The sequence below is a fragment of the Pelobates fuscus genome, chromosome 8 (genome assembly GCF_036172605.1).
Source record: "Pelobates fuscus isolate aPelFus1 chromosome 8, aPelFus1.pri, whole genome shotgun sequence".
NCBI classification, from domain to species: domain Eukaryota; kingdom Metazoa; phylum Chordata; class Amphibia; order Anura; family Pelobatidae; genus Pelobates; species Pelobates fuscus.
Genome location: NC_086324.1, coordinates 145,797,079 through 145,817,580, shown reverse-complemented (window position 1 = coordinate 145,817,580; position 20,502 = coordinate 145,797,079). Strand labels below are relative to the sequence as shown.

Here is a 20,502-nt window from a genome sequence, read left to right as displayed (position 1 = left end):
CTCCTTGAAGAGCGTGGAGACGCCGAACATAGGTGCTGCACACAATGAAGCACTCAGATAGGAAGCACCTCTAGTGGCCATCTGAGTGACTGCACCTAACAGTGTTACTAGGTAGGATTTACATTGAAACGCCTGCTGGGATATGCTATAGACACCAGAACCACTACAATAACCTGTAGTGGTTTTGATGACTATACTATCCCTCGAAGGCACTCTTCTTTTGTGGTGTGAAGGAACCTCTGCAATGGTGATTTTCGGCAAGAGAACTTTTACCTTGTACTGTCTGAGAAATATCCCTTTATCTTTATGTGACCTGACTATAAATCGAGTGAAGCAGAGAATGATGGGATATGAGATACTAACCCAGCAAGCTTTGCTTCTCTCTGATCAAGTAGGCCTCGAGGATTAATCGCTAGTTCTAGTATGTATCTCAGCTTCTAGCAGTTGTGAAAATGACCAAGCAATGATTTTGATCAGCAGTAGATGGAGACAGTAATCATCAACTGCTGACCATATGCTCTTGAAACAGCTCTTTTCTCAAGGTCCAAAGTCCTACTACACAAGGTCGTAAAAACACCAAAATCACAAAGCGACCATAAAACTGCCATTTGCCTCCACTCCGTATACAGAATTTGGAGTTATGAAGGTGGATTTAATAGATTTCATGCGTGCAAGTTCATTGTGTTAGCGTGAAGTAAGTGGGAAGCAAGGGAAAGTTCAGCTTCTCTAAACTGTATCAGTCATGTATAAAGACACTTCATTTGTCACATTTGCAAGAAAACTATGTCTGCCCCGACACAATGAAACACATTTTGAGCATGTGCTCCCACACAGTAACATTGTCAGATACAGTCTCCTCAGTTAGAGTTTAGTCCTTATAAGGATGCCCTATTTATTCAGAGGAATCTGTCAGATATTGCGTACGATACAGCCTCTTTGTATATTATTTTGTACTGCATAAACAAGATGCAGTGAAATATACACAGTAATACAATAATCATAAAAAAACAGCATTCCATTAAAGATGTACTCCTAACATTAAAGTGTCCCAATGACACCCGCGACCTCCCCTGTTCCTCTCGCCCTTCCCCTGGCCCTTTCAGTCACTCACTTTACTCCAGCGCCGATGTCTCTCAGAGCTATTTCACGCTCCTACTCCGCCGACATCAGCCAATAGAGGGGACCTAATGCGCATGCACGGCGAGAGCCGCGTGCTCCTTGGGCCTTCCCCATAGGAAAGCATTGACTCCAAAGTTGTTGGTTTTTCAACACGCTGCAATACATGAAAAGGTCCAACATCGTTTCACTCCGTGAAACAGCAGGAAGCACCTCTAGTGGCTGTTTTAGCACTGCAATGCAAACAATTGCACTTCAATCTAAAAGTGAACTTGTTTAGGGTGTTTCTACTCTTTAGAACAGGGGTTCCCAACCCAGGCCTCAAGTACCTCGTACCAGCCCAGGATTTAGGGATTACCCTGTTGTCTAAAGTGTTTATTTTTTTTTTTAAACACTTCAGATACAACTGGGTAATCCCTTAATCCTGGACTGTTAGGGGGTACTTAAGGACTGGGTTGGGAACCACTGCTTTAGAATGTAACTATATGATATGGTTTAATGGATACGGGTTCACTGATGAGGTAAATGGGATAAATGTAAATGTGTCTTCCTATGAATATTTTACCTGTGAATCAAAATGCTGTTTCACTAACTGTCCCAAGTTTTTTATTTATTATATTTATCATTTATTTTCTTTGTGGGACAGGAAAAGTACAGAGGAACTGGGATTTACATGTATAATTTAAGGACTGCAACTGGGGGGTGACTGCATTTGGCCTTGGTGCAACTGAAAATAAATACCCCCATTTGAGATTAAATCAGCAAACTCCAACCCCCTTCTCATAGTTGCCAACTGACCCGTTTTTGGCAGGACAGTCCCGGCAGCCTGGAGTCTGTCCCGGGCAATTCACTCTCCCCGGACAGTCCCGGCAACTTGCTGGCCATGTGCTTTTATTATTTTCCCTCGGACTGTAACAGCCTGTGACAGTCCGAGGGAATTCATGACAGAGCTGCTGTTAGATGTTGGGGGCTATAGAGAGCTGTTGGGGGCTGTAGAGAGCTGTTGGGGGAGGATGGAGGATGTGAAGGAGGTGGAGGATGTGAAGTGCCTATAGAATGTAAGCTCGATTGAGCAGGGTCCTCTTCAACCTATTGTTCCTGTAAGTTTATTTGTAATTGTCCTATTTATAGTTAAATCCCCTCTCATAATATTGTAAAGCGCTACGGAATCTGTTGGCGCTATATAAATGGCAATAATAATAATAATAAGTGCCGCTTTAAGACTGCTAAATTATTGTTTACTTAATTTTTATCGGTGAGTTTGGCAGAAACCCGAGTAGAGAGGCTATAATATTATAATCATGTTCACTACACACTTCTGCAGCTGCACTTAGCATTATTGTTTAATAACTTGTGGTTGTTTATGCACTCTACCAATCTGCATAGTAATGTACATCTATAGAGCCTGGCTCCCTGCTCTGTACCTGTACTGCATACACAATTGCCCAATATATATTTATGCAAAAGACAGACCGTAACTGCTCTGTAAAAACATTCCTTGGAGATGGACATCGTTTGTATAACTCTTAGGTTTGTATTGAGCGTGATATTGTTACATTTATTTTACTGAGCATTATGGAAAAAAAAAAATCAATCACACGCCAGTGTGTAAAATACGTTAAGGTTTTTTCTGCTAAACAATGAATTATGGTGAATTAAAAATAAAACTGCAAAATTAAGAGAGAGAGAAAAAAAAAGTAAATTCCGCTACCTTTCAATTTGGCCAAAATGTAGCAAATTTGTTCTTTAGTTCACTGATTGGTGGATAAACCCCAAGCGATACATTGGCATGTGCCTTATATCAAACATCCTTTTTTAATATATTCTATCAAATAAAAAACTCTGTGTGTGCTGATTCACAACACACAGGATGTTAAATGTGTACTTGATGCTATCTTGTTGACCGTTTGATATATGCACTGCATGTACACACTTGATTTACTCCCTGTATACAAGCATTTGCTTGCTCAATAGAGTCATTTTGTCCGTAACATCTTGAAGATGGACGTGTCCGTTGTGTTTTAATATGAGTGCGAGCGGGCTGTCCCTGGCTCTGAATATCACGGTATCACTTTTATTTCCCAAACATTATTGACTTTTATGTCCGTGGAACAATTTCATGCGTTTGCTGGAGATGAATGGGCGTATTTTACAATCGTAATGCCTGGGAATCCATCATTGCTCCTGCTGGATAGAGCCGCAATCCTGTTGTTATGCATTGATTATCGCAAATCTAGCACATTGATCTTCACAATGATTTTTGCAACGGATAATGTGACTGCGGGGTTTGTTGGCAGTGGTTTATTTATGCATATTTGTGTACGGGATTATGGAAGGGGCGCACATTAAACTGAGTGTAATTTTAATATATGAAAGTCGGTTGAGGTGTGCCGAAACCGACGTGAGGTTAGGCCTGCAAAAGAGGGCCCACCCAGGTATAATGATATATGAAGAGGGTGTGGTGGGAGGGAATTTCCGAAATCGTCGCAGACAGGTGAGTAAGGGGATTTGCTGGGTTTAAATAGCCATAAAATCCCTCCCACAATTTCAGGCATACGCCTTCTATATATGGTGTTTAACATTTGGAGCCCTGGAATAGTGTAGATGGTTACTAATACCTGTCTGTTAATCCACCTATTGTACAGCGCTATGAAATTTGTTGGCGCTTTATAAATAATAATAAAAATCGTCTAGTACCATTTTTAAAATGCTCTTGATGTATAATTTATTTTTTGTGAATTTTTGTTTTTTGGATAACTATTAACTTAGTAAGAGCTTGCTGCCTGCTTTCTAGCTAAGAATCTTATTATCTTCTGTACTGGGTTCTGATATAAAATTATAACACAAAAGTCATAAAGGCTCATTTTATTTTTGGTTCTTGATGCCTGTATAGTGTTATATTGTAGTTATTTGAGGAACGGGGCAGGCAATGTGGGTAATTAGAAACCAAACCCCAGCAAGCAAACCATGTACAAGTAAACTATTGATATTATTTTTGGCATTTACATTGTGCCAACCTATTCTGCTGCGTTTTATAATATTATAAAAAGGGGGAGTTTAATAAATGAGACTTTTATAAAATGTTACAGTAACAATAAGTTGATGACGGTCCTGCCCAAACAAGCTTAAAGTCTAGAGGAGAAACAATGTAAAGGGACACCACCACTGCCTACCTCCCAACTGACCCTATTTAGGGCCCAATTCCCTCTTTCCCTATTTAGAAACCAGTCTGTGTAAACAGCATACATTGTTCTTGCTTTAATTACTATTTAGTTCCATAAATTGTTATCAGTGATTCACCTAAAATCTCTTCAGAACAGCCCCGTCCCAGACCATACATCCCACTCACACCCCTGAAATTAAAGTGTCCCTATTTGTCAATTTAAAATGTTGGGTGGTATGCTATTGCATAATGTGTGGCCTAAATCAATAATTATATATTTGTTTAATTTTTGTGGTTAATTTGTTTTTTTGTTTTGCTGCATCTTGCTTGTTACCCTAATTCTGTTCTGTTCTACCTCCCTCATTCTAAAACCCCCACTTCTTTCTAGTTACTGGATAACCTTACAGGTCCCTTTTACGTTATCAGGAAGCACTGACGGTAATAGTTGTGGAGCTTGGAATGTAGCCCCATGTAGCCAAAGCGCAGCTTAAGCGGAACAGGGCCTTGACAGGGGTTAGGAGGCGGGCCCAGGAGGAACAGACAGGACAGGTGGGTTATGGGATATGTGGGTTTGGCTATTTAAGGGAGGAGCCATTTTGTAAGGTTCACTTCTAATTTCCTACCCGGTTCAGTTTGTGTGCATCCCGGTGCTCTCTATACTTTCTGGGTAGGGTTTCTCTTTTGTCTCCTCTGCAGGGCCATGGATATTGTGGAGAAGCTTCTGGAGGGGATCAGGACAGCGGCGCGGCAACAAGGAGCGGATTGGGTGCAGGCCCAGCTGGGCCCGGTCCTTGCTGCGGCGGCAGGACAGGAGGCCGGAGACTCACGCCCGGCGAGGGCCAGGAGGCCCCCGAGGCGTTTGAGCCCGGGAGGAGAACCGGAGGTCGGTGGCACGGGAGTGCAGGAGGCAGCCAGTGGAAGTCGTAGCAGGCCCAGGAGCTGCCTGGTTGAGGCTCTGCCTCCCAGTGTGCGGCCGGGGCTTCGGCGTGGTGAGTCGAGACGGGCGGCTGCCCTGGACATCGCTGCACCAACCCCTAACACGGATGGGGCCGTGCGCGGAGCAGGATCCAAGATGGCGGCCGGACGGCCTGGTGCGGGGCCTGGCGGGGCGGGGTCTCGGCCCAGGAGGGCACCCCCATCGGTCTTGGCGGTGGACTGCAGCACGCGGACTGGGACGGTCCACGACGGGCCCAACGTACAGCAGGCAAGTGCAGGGGCCCCTTCCGGGGGTCCCCTTGGCGTGGTGGGCAGGCGGGGAGTGAGGCCCGATTCCAGGGAGCGGGCGGACGGGGGGGCGGGTAGGCGAGCGGCCCAAGGGGAGCAGGGGTCGGGCGGAGGGCCCCTGGGGGGGGTGCGGGATGCTGCGAAGGGGTCCCGCGGAGTGCAGACTGGGCGGGCTTCCGTGGGGGAGGATGGGGGGTCCCTCGGTAGTTCTCTTGCGGGGCGGAAGGTAGTGTCTGCGGGTTCGATGGATGTTAGGAGGGTGGTAGAGGGTAAGGGGAAAGGTAAGGCCCCGAGATCCGGTCGGTCGGGGATAACTGTCTCGGGGAGCGGGGTGTCACCATCCGCGTCCGTGGAGGGCCCCGGGGGAGGTGCCCCTGGTCCGGGTTCCGTAGGTGTAGTGGTAGGTCGGGCTGCAGCGGGGTTGGGGCACGGGGCGGGAAGCGGGGAGGGTGGGCCTAGTTCGGAGTCGGGTAGTGCTAGCCCCTCGCCGGTTAGGGCCCCCAGGACACGCAGACGGAGGCCCCGGCGCAGGCGCGCAATGTCAGGGAGTTCGGCAGGGTCCGGGTCCCCCAGGTTGCCTCAACGGGGGTTGGCATCCAAAGGCGATGGTAGGAGTCGTAGTCCACGTGGCAGGGCTCTCAGGGCCTTTGGGGCGCGACGGCGGGAGGATACCCGGCGGGAGGCTTTGGCGGTTAGCAGGCGCTCCCCGGTTCGGGACGGGAAGGTGGTGGGGGAACAGTACGCCTTGCCCAGGACTTCTTCTCCTCTTTCCAGGTCCCGGAGTCGCTCCTCATCTGATTTTTCCAGGCACCGGGGGGGATCCCTGGTTGGCGGGACATCGGCGGATGGCGTTCATCCTGGACGAGCAGTGACGGACTGCGCAGCCCCGGGTGTCATCGGCCCCAGGGGCTTGGCCGGTGAGTCTATTGAATCGCTACAGTCCAGTGCACTAGTACAAACACTGCAGTCACTACTCCACTCACTGGGGGCGGGGGGTGGCACACAAGGTAGCGTAGGGCAGGTGTGGACGCAAGGGGGAGGCGAGGTGGGGCCCGGTCTAGGGACCCCGGCGGCAGTTGCGGGCGGGGAAGCTGTGTCGGCTTCCAGCGTGGGTGAGGCGGGAAGCGAACGGGCGGAGTTGACGGGGGGGGTGACGGAAGCAGCGAGGCAACATGCGTATGTGTCCTTCGCGGGCCCGCTGGGGGTGCACCTCAAGCAGGAGGTGAAAGATAAAATCTGGAAGGGGGAATTTTGCGAGATCTTCTCGCTTCTTCCCTTGGAGGACTTTCTTGACCTCAAGGAGGAGGACAAGAAGGACGAAAAGAAAGAGGAGGAGGAGAAACGGCGGAGGTATCGCAAGATACCGAAGTCTTTTGGTAACTGGCTAAGGGCATTCTGTATCCTGGCCAGCGTGATCGGGGAAAAATCGCCGGGCTCCTGCTCGTCCCTGTTTTGCTACTTGGACGGCATATGGGAGGCATACCGCACCTATGGCGGATTGGCATGGTGGCGGTATGATGAGCAGTTCCGGCAGCGGCTGGCGGCGAATCCGGGCATGCGATGGGACCAGATGGACCTGCCTCTCTGGATGAAGCTCATGATGGCGCAGAAGGCGCAGCCCTTTCAGCACGCGGCTGGCGCTAAGGGTCAGTCCTCCTCGTCGGCCGCCTCGCAGAAGGGCTTATGCTGGCTCTTTAACGAGGGCCAGTGCAAGTGGGGCGCAGCCTGCCGCTTCAAGCACGAGTGCTCGGGCTGCGGTGGGGCTCATGGGCTCCAACGTTGTTTCAAGAAAGGGAAGTCCGGGGGGACGGGAGCCTCTGCCGCGGTTGGCGGCGGAGGGTCTCCCACTACCTCGGGGGCTAACCCCAGTGAAATTAGACGCGATGGAGCCCTGGCTAAACCGCTACGGTAACAGGGCAGACGCGGAGCTGCTTAGAGCGGGGTTTGGGCAAGGGTTTGTCATTCCGTTTCGGGAGAGGGGTGGCACTGCGTGCCCTCATAATCTCAAGTCCGTGGTGGAGTTTCCAGAGGTGGTTCGGGAGAAGTTGGACAAGGAGGTGCGGTTGGGTAGGATGGCGGGGCCTTTTGTGGCCCCGCCACTGGAGGGCCTTCGGGTCTCTCCCCTCGGGGTGGTCCCCAAGAAAGAAACAGGGAAGTTTCGGCTCATTCACCATCTTTCCTATCCTAAAGGGGAGTCGGTGAACGACGACATTGACGGGGACCTATGCTCGGTCTCTTACGCATCCTTTGACCAGGCGGTCGAGCTGGTGAAGAGAGCCGGGCGTGGTGCGTTGATGGCCAAGGTGGACATCGAGGCTGCTTTTAGGTTGCTTCCGGTGCACCCGGCGTGTCACCACCTGTTAGGGTGCTTCTTTGAGGGGGGCTACTTTGTGGATTTGTGCCTTCCCATGGGGTGTTCCATTTCGTGCTCTTACTTTGAGAAGTTTAGCTCATTTCTCGAGTGGGTGGTGCGGACGGAAGCGGGAGATAAAGCGGTGGTGCACTATCTGGATGATTTCCTGTGCGTGGGGCCGGCCGGATCTCCCGCGTGCCAGCACTTGTTAGGTACCATTCAATGGGTGGCGGGCTGCTTTGGGGTGCCGCTGGCGGCGGATAAAACTGAGGGCCCGACTGAGTGCCTTAGTTTCCTGGGTCTGGAGATAGATTCAGTGCGGGGGGAATGTCGGCTGCCGCTGGCAAAGCTGGAAGGTTTGCGCGGCGTGGTGGCAGAGGTGCGTCGGGCACGGAAAGTGACCCTGCGCCGACTGCAGTCATTGGTCGGAATGCTCAATTTCGCCTGTAGGGTGATACCCATGGGTAGGGTGTTTAGCCGCAGCTTATCGGCGGCTACCGCGGGGATTAGGTCTCCTCACCATTTCATCCGGGTATCTTCGTCCATGCGGGCGGACTTGGGGGTGTGGGATACCTTCCTCAGGGACTTTAACGGGACGGTGTTCTTTCGGCAAGGGGGCGTGTCGACAGCTGAGCTGGAGCTGTACACCGACGCGTCGGGTAGCGTGGGTTTTGGGGCCTACTTCAGCGGGAGCTGGTGTGCAGAAAAATGGCCGGAGGCATGGGGGCAGAGCCCCCTCATGCGTAACCTGGCGTTTCTGGAGCTGTTCCCACTGGTGGTGGCGTTGGCGCTGTGGGGGGACCGGTTGAGGGACAGGAAAGTGGTTTTCTTCTCGGACAACATGTCCGTGGTGCACGCGGTTAATAATCAGTCTGCAGCATCGAGGCCGGTGGTGACTCTGCTGCGGCACTTTGTTTTGTTGTGCATGTCCCTGAATGTGGTTTTTCGCGCGCGCCATGTGCCTGGGTACTTGAACGAGGTGGCTGACGCTCTGTCTCGTTTTCAGTGGTCCCGGTTTCGAACGATGGCCCCGGAGGCCCAGGACAGGGGTCAGCCGTGCCCGATCGAGATGTGGCAGCTAGGAGCGTCCTGCTTGGCGGACTCGTGAAGGCTTCGCTGGCACCGGCCACATGGGCCGCATACAGTAAGGTCTGGAGTTCATGGGAACGTTCCTGGGGCGGGCTGGGCCGAGGGGTACGAGGGGAGCCGCCTCTGGATGCCTTCTTGTGGTTTACCTTTCAATTACTGGCGGGGGGCGCCTCCCCGGCGGTGATTGACAGGAACATGGCTGCAATGGCGTTCTGGTTCAAGCTCCATGGGAGAGCGGACCTTACCAAGGCGTTTATCGTCCGGCAAGCACTCAAAGGGTATCGGAGGGCTCGGAGGGCCCCCGACGCTAGGCGCCCGGTGTCGGTGCATGTGCTGGAAGGGCTTGTTCAGGCGCTGCCCACCATTTGTTTCAATGCATTTGAGGTGTCGTTATTCCGTGTGGCATTTCTTTTGGCTTTCTTTGGGGCGTTCCGCGTCGGGGAGTTGGTGAGCAACACCCGGGCGGCCACGGGGGGCATACAGGTGTCTGGGGTACGTATACTGGATGGGAAGCTGGTAGTGCACTTGGCTAGGTCCAAGACGGATGTGGAAGGTAAGGGCCGGGACGTTACGCTGGGGGCCCTGCCGGGCTCGGCACTGTGCCCGGTAGCTGCGGTATCGGAGTATCTGGATCAGAGGCCCGCGGTTGGCGGGTCCCTGTTGGTCCACGCGGATGGCTCGTCGCTCTCTCGCTTCCAATTTCGGAAAGTTTTCAGCCTGGGTCTGGGTCGGATGGGATTGGATGCCGGCACATACGGTACCCACTCCTTTCGTATTGGGGCGGCCACGGAGGCCACACGTCTAGGTTTGGGGGATGAGGTAGTCAAGCGGATTGGGAGATGGGAATCTGTTAGGTTCCGCTCATATGTACGCTTGGGTTTGTTGGAACACTAAGGGGCATTGGGGCGGCCTGGGGGGTACGGGTGGTTTTATCCTGTGTTTTTCTTTCTTCCCCAGGCCGGGTCGCTTGGATCGTGGGTCATTCCTTCATTTTCTGGGCCGGACGGAGGGCTGCAGCTCGAGCTCAAGGCCAGCAGCTGGGCTTTCCGGAGGACCAGCTCGTAGTGCGCTGGTGGGGGTATCGGGGCTTCTGCTGGGGGGACGTCTGCAGGGCAATATTTGGTATGGTCGCAGGCGGGGCGCGGCCGGATATGCTAGTTTTACATGCAGGCGGTAATGACCTGGGCCTCACCCCGCAGCGGAGGCTGGTAAAATGGATGAAGCAGGATCTTAACCGGTTGGTTGATCTGCTTCCCGGGGTGATGCTGGTATGGTCTGAGATTGTTCCGAGGCAGCGGTGGCGTTACGCCCGGGACCCGGTAGCCATTGATAGATGCAGGGGTAAGGTGAACAGCCTGATGGCGAGTTTTGTCAGGAAACTGGGGGGAGTGGTGGTAAGGCACCAGGAACTGGAGGAGGGGTTGGATGGGTATTACCGCTCGGACGGTGTACACCTTTCGGCAGTGGGTTACGACCTGCTGAACTTGGGTCTGCAGGAAGGGATGCGGAGGGCGTTCCTTCTTCGGGGTGGCGGAGCTCAGACAGCTTAAGGGGTCAAGGTCTGAGCTTGTGGCGGGATAGGGAGCTGAGAGAGAGGACATAGGCTCCCTATGAGGAACGTGAGGAACATGGAAAAAATTGGAATTATGGTCAATGGTGGTTTCGAGTCCTGGAGGTGGCTCAGAACCTGGTGGGGCAGGGGTATCCGGGTATACCCCTGCCATGGTTACTTATGGTTGGCACTTGTTCGGTTCAAGTTGGCGAGGTTGGAAAATGTCGTTACATATTTGTATTTGTTATGTTGGGGGTCATTGCCCTCTATTAAAAAGAAGGATACGGATGAGAGGGGCGGAAGGTGGGGGCAATGACCCATGTTTATATGTTAACTTATTTAAAGCAATATTATCGTTATATATATTATAAATTATTTAATAAAGCTGTGGACAAATTTTCCCATATACCAGGTGTCAGTGTGTTATTGGGTTAGGTATGTGGGGGGTTTTTTGTCCAAGGTTCCGCCAGCCCATATGGCGACTATACACCGGTCATGTAGCCCCATGTAGCCAAAGCGCAGCTTAAGCGGAACAGGGCCTTGACAGGGGTTAGGAGGCGGGCCCAGGAGGAACAGACAGGACAGGTGGGTTATGGGATATGTGGGTTTGGCTATTTAAGGGAGGAGCCATTTTGTAAGGTTCACTTCTAATTTCCTACCCGGTTCAGTTTGTCCCGCCCACCCTCCCTATATATTTATGATTAGATAAGGGTTTCCCGTTTTTTCACAGCGGCGGGATAGGGAGCTGAGAGAGAGGACATAGGCTCCCTATGAGGAACGTGAGGAACATGGAAAAAATTGGAATTATGGTCAATGGTGGTTTCGAGTCCTGGAGGTGGCTCAGAACCTGGTGGGGCAGGGGTATCCGGGTATACCCCTGCCATGGTTACTTATGGTTGGCACTTGTTCGGTTCAAGTTGGCGAGGTTGGAAAATGTCGTTACATATTTGTATTTGTTATGTTGGGGGTCATTGCCCTCTATTAAAAAGAAGGATACGGATGAGAGGGGCGGAAGGTGGGGGCAATGACCCATGTTTATATGTTAACTTATTTAAAGCAATATTATCGTTATATATATTATAAATTATTTAATAAAGCTGTGGACAAATTTTCCCATATACCAGGTGTCAGTGTGTTATTGGGTTAGGTATGTGGGGGGTTTTTTGTCCAAGGTTCCGCCAGCCCATATGGCGACTATACACCGGTCATGTTCATTTAATCATTGCTGTGCTTGAAATCACTGTCACCATCTGGGGACTTTACAGAATTTGCAACAGTGACATCGCCGCTGTTGGTCCGGTGGCCATTGGGGGCCAGTAAAGGTGATATTTACTTTCCTGGACTTGCCCCTCGCTTGTGCCAGCCTCTTCCTCCAGCTGGTCCTTTTCAGACGTGCCACAAGCAAGCATCACTGCTGTATACTCGCGCATGCGCAAGAATACAGCATTGAGGTCTATGGAAAATCCAGCAAAGACCCTGTATAGGCAATTCCCTGCAGCCCTCACTGGTCATGGTTGTCGGTATTGACACTATAGCTCCGCCCAGTGTCTAAGAAGCTCAGGCGGAGGCGAAAAGTTAAAGTAGTCCCTACTATGTCTCTGTATATCTCTTGACTGGGTTGGAATTAAATGAAACCGCAACACATTCAAAATGAGTATTTTATAAAGATTCTATCTTCATGACATACACAGTTGTAATTAATACAATAGCAATAGTGCAGTGTAGCAATGTACAACTCAAGCTATAACCTGTTGGTTTTCCTTATGGTGCCAACTGGCTGATTTGACCATTAATCATTTGTTTGTAGATAAGTGTGCCCACAAAGTGCCCACAAATCACTATTTTCATACATTCTAAGCTCCTGTTAATCCCTCTGCCTCGTTACTACTCATTATGCTTTTTAGTTTTTCTATTTCCTGATCAGGTGTGACTCAGCCCAAAAACTGAAGTGAACTTTACCAATTGGAGCTATAATCATTGTAAATGAAGATAACTTGAGCTAGAGAAGGCTTCCCCAAACTCCAATTGTTGCTGAATTACAACTCCCATGATTCTCAGCATATCTATTTAATTCATAGAATCATGGTAGTTGTAGTTCAGCAACACCTGGAGGGCCGGAGTTTGGGGAAACCTGATCTAGAGGCTTTCTAAATGCATTTGACATTGTGTTCCTTATTTTTTTGAAGTGTTTGTCTTAAACTGCAGTTAACAGATTTTATGCTCCGAGATTAAGAGTTCATATGTTTTTATAAAGTGTTTCCAATCCTTCAATTTCTCCAGCATCAAATAACCAATCTAACAGCTCAAGGCTACCGCAATGAAAATTTCAGATATGTATAATGATGTGTCAGTTACACTGCAGTATTCTGCTGAAGATGCACTTCACTCGCGCTTCGGCTTTTTTGCAAGTGCCAGTACGCCAGAAACCCCCAAAATACTAACACAAAGCAAAAAAACAAACTGCAGTGGTCACACACTAAGCATCATTGATGTCAGAAACATTTTGTTTTTTTTTTTATTTTGGCTTCACTATTGTTCTACTTGTATATCGTTTTTATAAATATGTAGCATTTGTTAATATTCAAAACCTCATTTAATCCTAATCTCTTACATTTGAATTCCTAATCCTGAAGTGTTAAATTTTAGGTGTTTTTTTTTTTTGTTGTTGTTTATTTTATTATTGCTATGAAGCTAACCCATTTGTTTGTGTGCATAGCTCCTAAATCTAAACTGAACCTTTGAGTGTTTGCCTTGATGTTGTAAAATCTGGCACCGTTAATTGATGTACCCCTACTTCTAAAATTAAGATTATTGATAGAGCCATCATGCCACGCATTTTTCTCAATAAATAGATAAATAGCTTAAAAAATGGTGTATGTATAAAACAATTTATGTATACTGTTCAGCAGTAAGAGGTATGAAAATGGAAAAATACAACTCTTAATCCCCACTAACATCATCTGCATTAAAAGGTATGATCTCTACAGCTTTAGTTTATTTCATTTTTTTAAATTGTTGTTTTTTCTGTTGTTTTTTTTATCGGGTCTAAAGGTCCCTAAAAGGTTGACCCTGACACCCTAGCATTTGTCGGGCGTTGATAACTTGGAACTCAGAATTATTTAAAGGGATTAATTTTATACCATAGCTATTACGAATCAGTGTAGTAGTTATAGTGTGAAATAGTATGGGTGCCATCTCAATTTTCTTTGTCAACCCGTTACGGTGAGTTTTGAGAAAAAAAATGGGTATCTCTTCGTAAAAACTGCCCGCCTTCTCAGCCGCATTGACAATGCAGAATTTACATTGCCACTTTGTCAATGTCAAGTCCATCCAACCTGGACAGTCGTGATAGCTAGGCCGAGAGAACCAGGGGTGAATTCAAAGTCAATATCAGCTCAAGTCATAATAGCCGTCCTGAAAGAAAATACTCCAAGACAACTATGTTTTCACTGTTTTCATTTTGCTATTTCGGTTTGTTAGTATTTAAATTTGCCTTTATTTGATTGTTAAACAAAACGTTTTTTTTTTTCCATAGGGAAACATGGTAAGTCCCCTTTTACATGTCTAAAAATCAGACCAGGGAATTAATTACAGCTTTACAGGAAAGTTACAGGACTTTTCGCAATGCCGCCACCCCTCCCAAACTGTGTCTACAATATTTAAAGGGACTCTACAGGCACCAAATCAACTTTAGCTTAATGAAGCAGTTTTGGTGTGTAGATCATACCCGTGAGTTTCCCTGCACAATTCTCTGCCATTTAGGAGTTAAACCACTTTTGTTTCTGTTTATGCAGCCATAGCCAACCTGTTTTTAATTATTATTTTTTTGTTTGTTTGTTTATAATGCCCTATGGGGCAATTGTCACCCCCCTCCCTGCACCAGCCTCAATGCTGGCTATCCTGCCTCCTTGGCTAAGATCATCATTCTTGATGACTTCAGCTAATTCAATGCTTCCCCAAATGTTGCACCACCCAACCTCTACTTATAGAGATACACTGAATCAATGCAGAGCATGGAGACACTGAATGTGGGTCCTGCAAAGTTTGCAGGACTTTGTCGAGGAAAACTGCTTGTGGCCGTCAGTGTGATACCCACTAGAGGTGGACTTAGGCAACAGTGTAAAAACTGGCTTTTCTCTGCAAAAGACAGCATTTACACTGGTGACCCCCCCAGTTACAGGCTATAACTCCAGAACCTCTGCATTCCGCTGTTTTGGTGACTATGGTGTAAATTTAAGTTAAATGTTAAAACCACTAATTAGGTGGCGCTGGCCACCCGCCACCCTCTCCCACCTGTAAATTTGTGAAAAAACTATCCTTTATCGGCATGCAAGTCTGCTGGCTCTGGCCCTGCCCCGATCTGCCTCCTTGGCTGAGATCATCTGAACTGACAATCTCAGCCAATCCAATGGTAGGCTAATGCGCTCGTGCACCTATCAGCATCTATTCATAGAGATGCATTGAGTTAATGCATGTCTATGAGGAACATTCTGAGCCTCCATGCAGAACGTGGAGATGCTAAACGTCAGTGCTGCACACTGTACAACACTGACCCAGGAAGCGCCTCTATTGGCAATCTGAGTGACTGCCTCTAGAAGTGTCCCTAGGCACCAATGTAAACACTGCAATTTCTACCAAATCAGGAATATTGGTAAATTACAAAACGGGTACCGTTGATCAGAAATATGCAAAATATCAGCTCTAATAATTGGAGGAACCGATAATCGGTCTATCCCTAGTTTTAGCAGTGAGTTTGGGCAGAACTCACTGCCGTAACTTTGGTGAAACGTATTTTATGTATTTACTTTTTTTTTTATTTATTCAAACATTATTAATCTTAGTATTATCATATGTTGACTTATATATATATATATATATACATACAACCAGATAATCTCAATGCAGGGATTGAAGAAAACAGAGGGGTGAAAAATTAGGGCAACTTTGGGCTTCAAAAAGCATTATTTCCAAGTTTACTCAAATTCAAAGTGAATTTTAAAATGTCAAAATAGACAATCTGGAAAAAGTGCTTCCATTTCAGCGTCTCTTAAATTAGAAAATCTCTTTGAAATTACTTTTTATTCTCAATTTAGTAAATAAATAAGTCTATGCCTACTCATTGCTTTCCTCACATATGATTGTATGTGTGCAGGTACAGGGCCATGATTTGGTATTCTACTTTTCATTCTATTCTTTTTTTACTCTAGATTTTGCCTTATTTTGCAATACCTATTAATATTTATTTTCTTTTTCAAATGCTTTTCTTTCAGACCCAGATTGGGCATCATACACACTGGGCGTATTCATTTGCCTAAACTGTTCTGGCATTCATCGCAACATCCCCCAAATTAGTAGAGTGAAATCTGTCCGTTTGGACCCTTGGGATGATGTACAAATTGAGGTATGTTTGTAATTATCTTTTATCTGTTGATTAAAACCTTCTGTTTGTCAGCTCTCGTGGTGGGGTGACGTATGGTATTTATATTGTTATTTCAGTATCACACTGGGATTAGACTGTTACTGTTATGTTTTTTTCGATTGTTTTAGGCATCAGGAGTAATCTAGTGTGTTCCAGTAAATCTGAGGTAATGAATGATCGTAAATTGTTTTGGCCTCATATTTCGGAAGCGCTGCTATCTTGCGAGACCCAGTAGAAGAAAAAGATAATTTATAAAAATGAGATTTACACACAATGTTTTGTTACCGCGATCAAAGAGTTATGAGTTTCAGCCACAAATATAATTGCGGTTTGATTTAGTGAGACTCTTGGTTATTAATATAACTGGCAAAAAAACATTATGTTATTGTCATGTATAAAAAGGGGTATTTACTTATGAAAAGAAATACAATTTTGCTTCTTTGCTAACTTGTTAAAGGGAAACTATAGGCACCCTTGTTGAAGTGGTCTGGGTGCAGTGTCCCTAATCCTGCAATGCAACATTAAGACAGACTGACTCTTCATGGAGTTTAACTCTATGAAACGACGTTGGACGTCGTCAAGCATTGCATGAGAGCATCCAGCAATTGATTTAATGCTTTCCTATCTGAAAGGCCAAATGCGCTTGCGTCGCTCACCATGCATGCGCATTAAGTTCCCCCATCATGCTAATGTCGGAGGAGGTGGAGGAGGAGTCAGCTCCGAGGACCCTTGACGATGGAATCATTTAAATAAATAAGGTTTTTAACTCTTTCATCACCGGGTTGGAGGGGGTGGGGGGGCTATAAATGAAGAGGGAAACTATAGCGTTAGGAATACAGATTTTTATTCATAACGCTATAGTGTTCCTTTAGCAACAATATGATATTCCATGTCTCCTCATGGCATGTTTGTACCAGTTGGATGAGATCACTGCTTGCATCATTCATTACCTAACTCTCCATTCCCTCAGCTCGGCCGGAATGAATAAATGATTGTGTTTGGCCGGGTTACAGGGGATGTTATTTCTAAAGTCCCCTGGCACCAGGCAATCAGGTGCTCGCTGGGTCTGCAAAGACTCTGCTCAAACTACCATGTATCTACCACTGTGTATGAGCAGATACACTGAAACCAACTGCAGCTTCATGACTACCATGGAGTTCAACACAGTAGTTACTCCCTCTGAAAACGTACAGTGCTGTTAGTGATGTGTCTGCGGGAATACCATGGAGATGTCTTCTACAGGTATCAAGTCCTAACATTCTTGAGGTCCAAAAATATAATTACAAAAAAAATAGAATATAAATACAATGGAAAGAGGACTGCTTCCAACTTAGGTTCCCATTCCTTTATTTTCTCAAAATGTGGATGCACAGGTTTGACTCAAATCTTAACATGAGTTCCCTTTGTGAACCATTCTTGATTTTTATTTAACATGCTCGTGTACAACCATGATGTATGTAGGGGAAGAGAAAAGGGACAAATTATTATTATAATTTTTTCCTCTTCCTCTCTTCATTCCTTGTTCTTTCTTCCCATTCCTAATTCTCTTTCTTCCCCTTCCCGTGAAAACATGGAAAAAAAAAAGTAGACTATTGTAATTGCTCATGTGATGCAATTTTGCTACCTATTGTAAAGAAAATGTGTATTTTCTTGTTACCTCTCTTCACATATACCACTATTTCCTCTGTAATCTTCTATTCAAAAAATAAAATCTATGCATGATAATGCATTTGCACTAGTGGGCAAAATTGGGGTACCCATTTGGAAAATTTGTATTTTTACCTTTTCTTCAACTCTTCAAGTTATTATATTACATTGCTTTCAGGATGACAAATTAATTATTTTCACTCTGTCACATTACCAAATTACACAGTTTACAAAGGCTTTAATCTAATAAGCTTTCCAAATGTTTCAATACTGTTATAAAAACGTTCCAAACAATGGATTACAATACTTGCTAAAGACTTTAAAAGTGACTTCTGTACATAATTCATTTGAAATGTTTTTCTAACAGCATTGAATCATTTAGAAAGTTTATTAAATTGAGGCCCAAGTTGGATAGAAAGGCAACAAATCACACAACTGAATAGGAGTCCTGTTATGGGCTCCAATTTAAATTGAGTTGACCCATACTAACACTTTATTGGTTTTGTGTTGTGTCCTGATTGGCTCTCCGAACAATCAAATCAGTATCATCGGTCAGTTTTTAGTTAAGAAAATCCACTTCGTGGCACATAAAGCAATTGTGCTTTCTATTTCTGGCTAATTGGCTATAATGTTTTGTAGAATACGGTACATATAATTCAATACCATTTGTGCATTGCATTCTACATGAAATTACCTTTCTACTGTTATCTGCTTTTATGACATTATTCTAAGAGGAAATCATAAGACAAGCAGGTGGACATCTAACCAAAGGAGATATTTCTAAATTGTACAAAATGTATGAGCAGGTCAGCCAATTCAAAACCAATCTGGTAACAGTAGGGCAAGGTGCACAACTGCATGTAGTGATAAAAGCATTAAAAAACGGTTTTAGCGACCAAAGAAAATCATTGGCGTCATAATAATAAATAAGAGAGCTAGATCTGTTAGACCCAGACTCGAAACATTTGGTTTAAATTTTAGAATCCCAAGGAAAAAGTAATTTCTACCTGCCAAACAAAGAAGAAAGAGATAAGAATGAGCTAAAAATCCACGTGAAGTTGTCTGAGGAATAATGGGACAGTCATCTGAAGTTATTAAACCAGAATATTAATTTCTAATAGAATCAATAGAATAAAGTATGCATGAAGAAGAATTGGAGAAGATTTTCTGCCTGAAAGCATTATAGCTGCCATGACACATCCAGTTAGTGTTATGATTTGTAGTTGTAAAAAGCAAAAGGTGTGGGCAGATTTTGTATGATTGATAGAAACATAGAATGTGACGGCAGATAAGAACCATTCGGCCCATCTAGTCTGCCCAATTTTCTAAATACTTTCATTAGTCCCTGGCCTTATCTTATAGTTTGTATAGCCTTATGCAAATCCCACGCATGCTTAAACTCCTTTATTGTGTTAACCGCTACCACTTCAGCTGGAAGGCTATTCCATGCATCCACTACCCTCTCAGTAAAGTTATACTTCCGGATATTATTTTGAAACCTTTGCCCCTCTAATTTAACACTACGTCCTCTTGATGGTACTGTAAGTAGCAAAAAAACACATCTGTGATATACTTGATAAAAAAACACTGAAGCCTTCAGCACTCTGTCTTTTCCAGGATTAAGACTATATGTTTCAACCAGATTTAGCAATTTTTTTTTTTTTTAATTCTTTATTTTTGTAGTGCGAACGAAAAATACAAGCTGCTCAGGAATGCCACAACAGCATAAACAGGCAATATTTGGTACAGGATGATACAGAGAAGTAGCATTGTTAAATCTGCACATTTTTTTTTTGTTAGTAGATGATTTGTCAAACGCTTAAGGTTAGGTTTAGTAAGATTACCACAGGCTAGGTACAATTTACTAGTTGCTGAGGTATGTGTTATAGATTGTTGCGTGATGTAGTCTACGAGTAGTGACACATATTGAATTATGGGCTGGGTGCGTCTGAGAGGTCACAGGCTATGGTCATCTATTATTCTAGTTGTAGACATAGTTATACACGGCAGTCTAACAACTCACTGCTGTATTTAGTCTAACAAAAGATTAGTTTCCTCTGAGTAAGAGTACATAAGTGAACTATGTGTTTGGTAGCATGCTTATATATTATGTGGAGAAAGTTAAACGTTATGCTGTACTAAGAGGAGCTAAATGTAAACACGCTAGTAAGAAACAGGCTATTAAACATGCAGCACAAAGGAGTATTCCATACATTTAGTGCAGTGCGTAGGTAAGCTAATAGGCATGAGACATAGAATTTTTGAAGTGCACATAGATATTGCAGTTACAGATGCGTTCGTCATGCCCCAAGAGCAGATATTCACGCTTTAACAATGGACAACGAATTATCTGGACATGACATGGTAGCATAATGCACATTTTTTGTTTTAGGTTGCTATATAAACCAATTTTGATGAACATGCAAGAAACTTTGTAGTATGCCAGTTAGTTAGGTAGCATTAGTGAAAGTATGGTAGTACTGCACAATTGTTGAACGATTATCAGACAATAAGGTTTCATATACAGCGTGTATGTATCATAGTAAAGGATTAGTTTGCAGGCTATAGGTACCGGTCTAGATTATGCAGATCGTACCTAGTTACTCACGGGTGTGCCCTCTAGACATACCGTAGATAATGACAGAATAAAAAGAAAAATAAGGTAATAAGTGGTATGGACAAGAGAGGGTAGCCTAGGTATATCAGGAGTAACGTATGGAACATGTCAGTGGGGAGTTAAGGGACCACAGGGAGTGCATCTATCTATAGTAGCTGACATTTCCGTTGATATTATCACCACTGGTAACCTGGTGACTGAGTGAAGCCCTCTGGAACTAAGTGTAACCCGTGACAGATGGGGTAGTTCAGGAGGCAGTGGGCATGCTAATCACAGAGGGAACTTAAAACGAATGCATGCCCGCTGTACACAATACCCGCTC

The 20,502-nt window shown here is 45.6% G+C and overlaps 1 protein-coding gene across 1 annotated transcript in view; it reads left to right on the top strand.

Annotated features, from left to right (window-relative positions):
* Positions 1-20,502, top strand: part of ADAP1 (ArfGAP with dual PH domains 1) — a 170,567-nt gene that overhangs the window by 49,330 nt on the left and 100,735 nt on the right. The window contains exon 2 of the mRNA XM_063430386.1: positions 15,768-15,898. Within this exon, the coding sequence (XP_063286456.1) occupies positions 15,768-15,898 (131 nt within the window). The remainder of the gene's footprint in view (positions 1-15,767; positions 15,899-20,502) is intronic.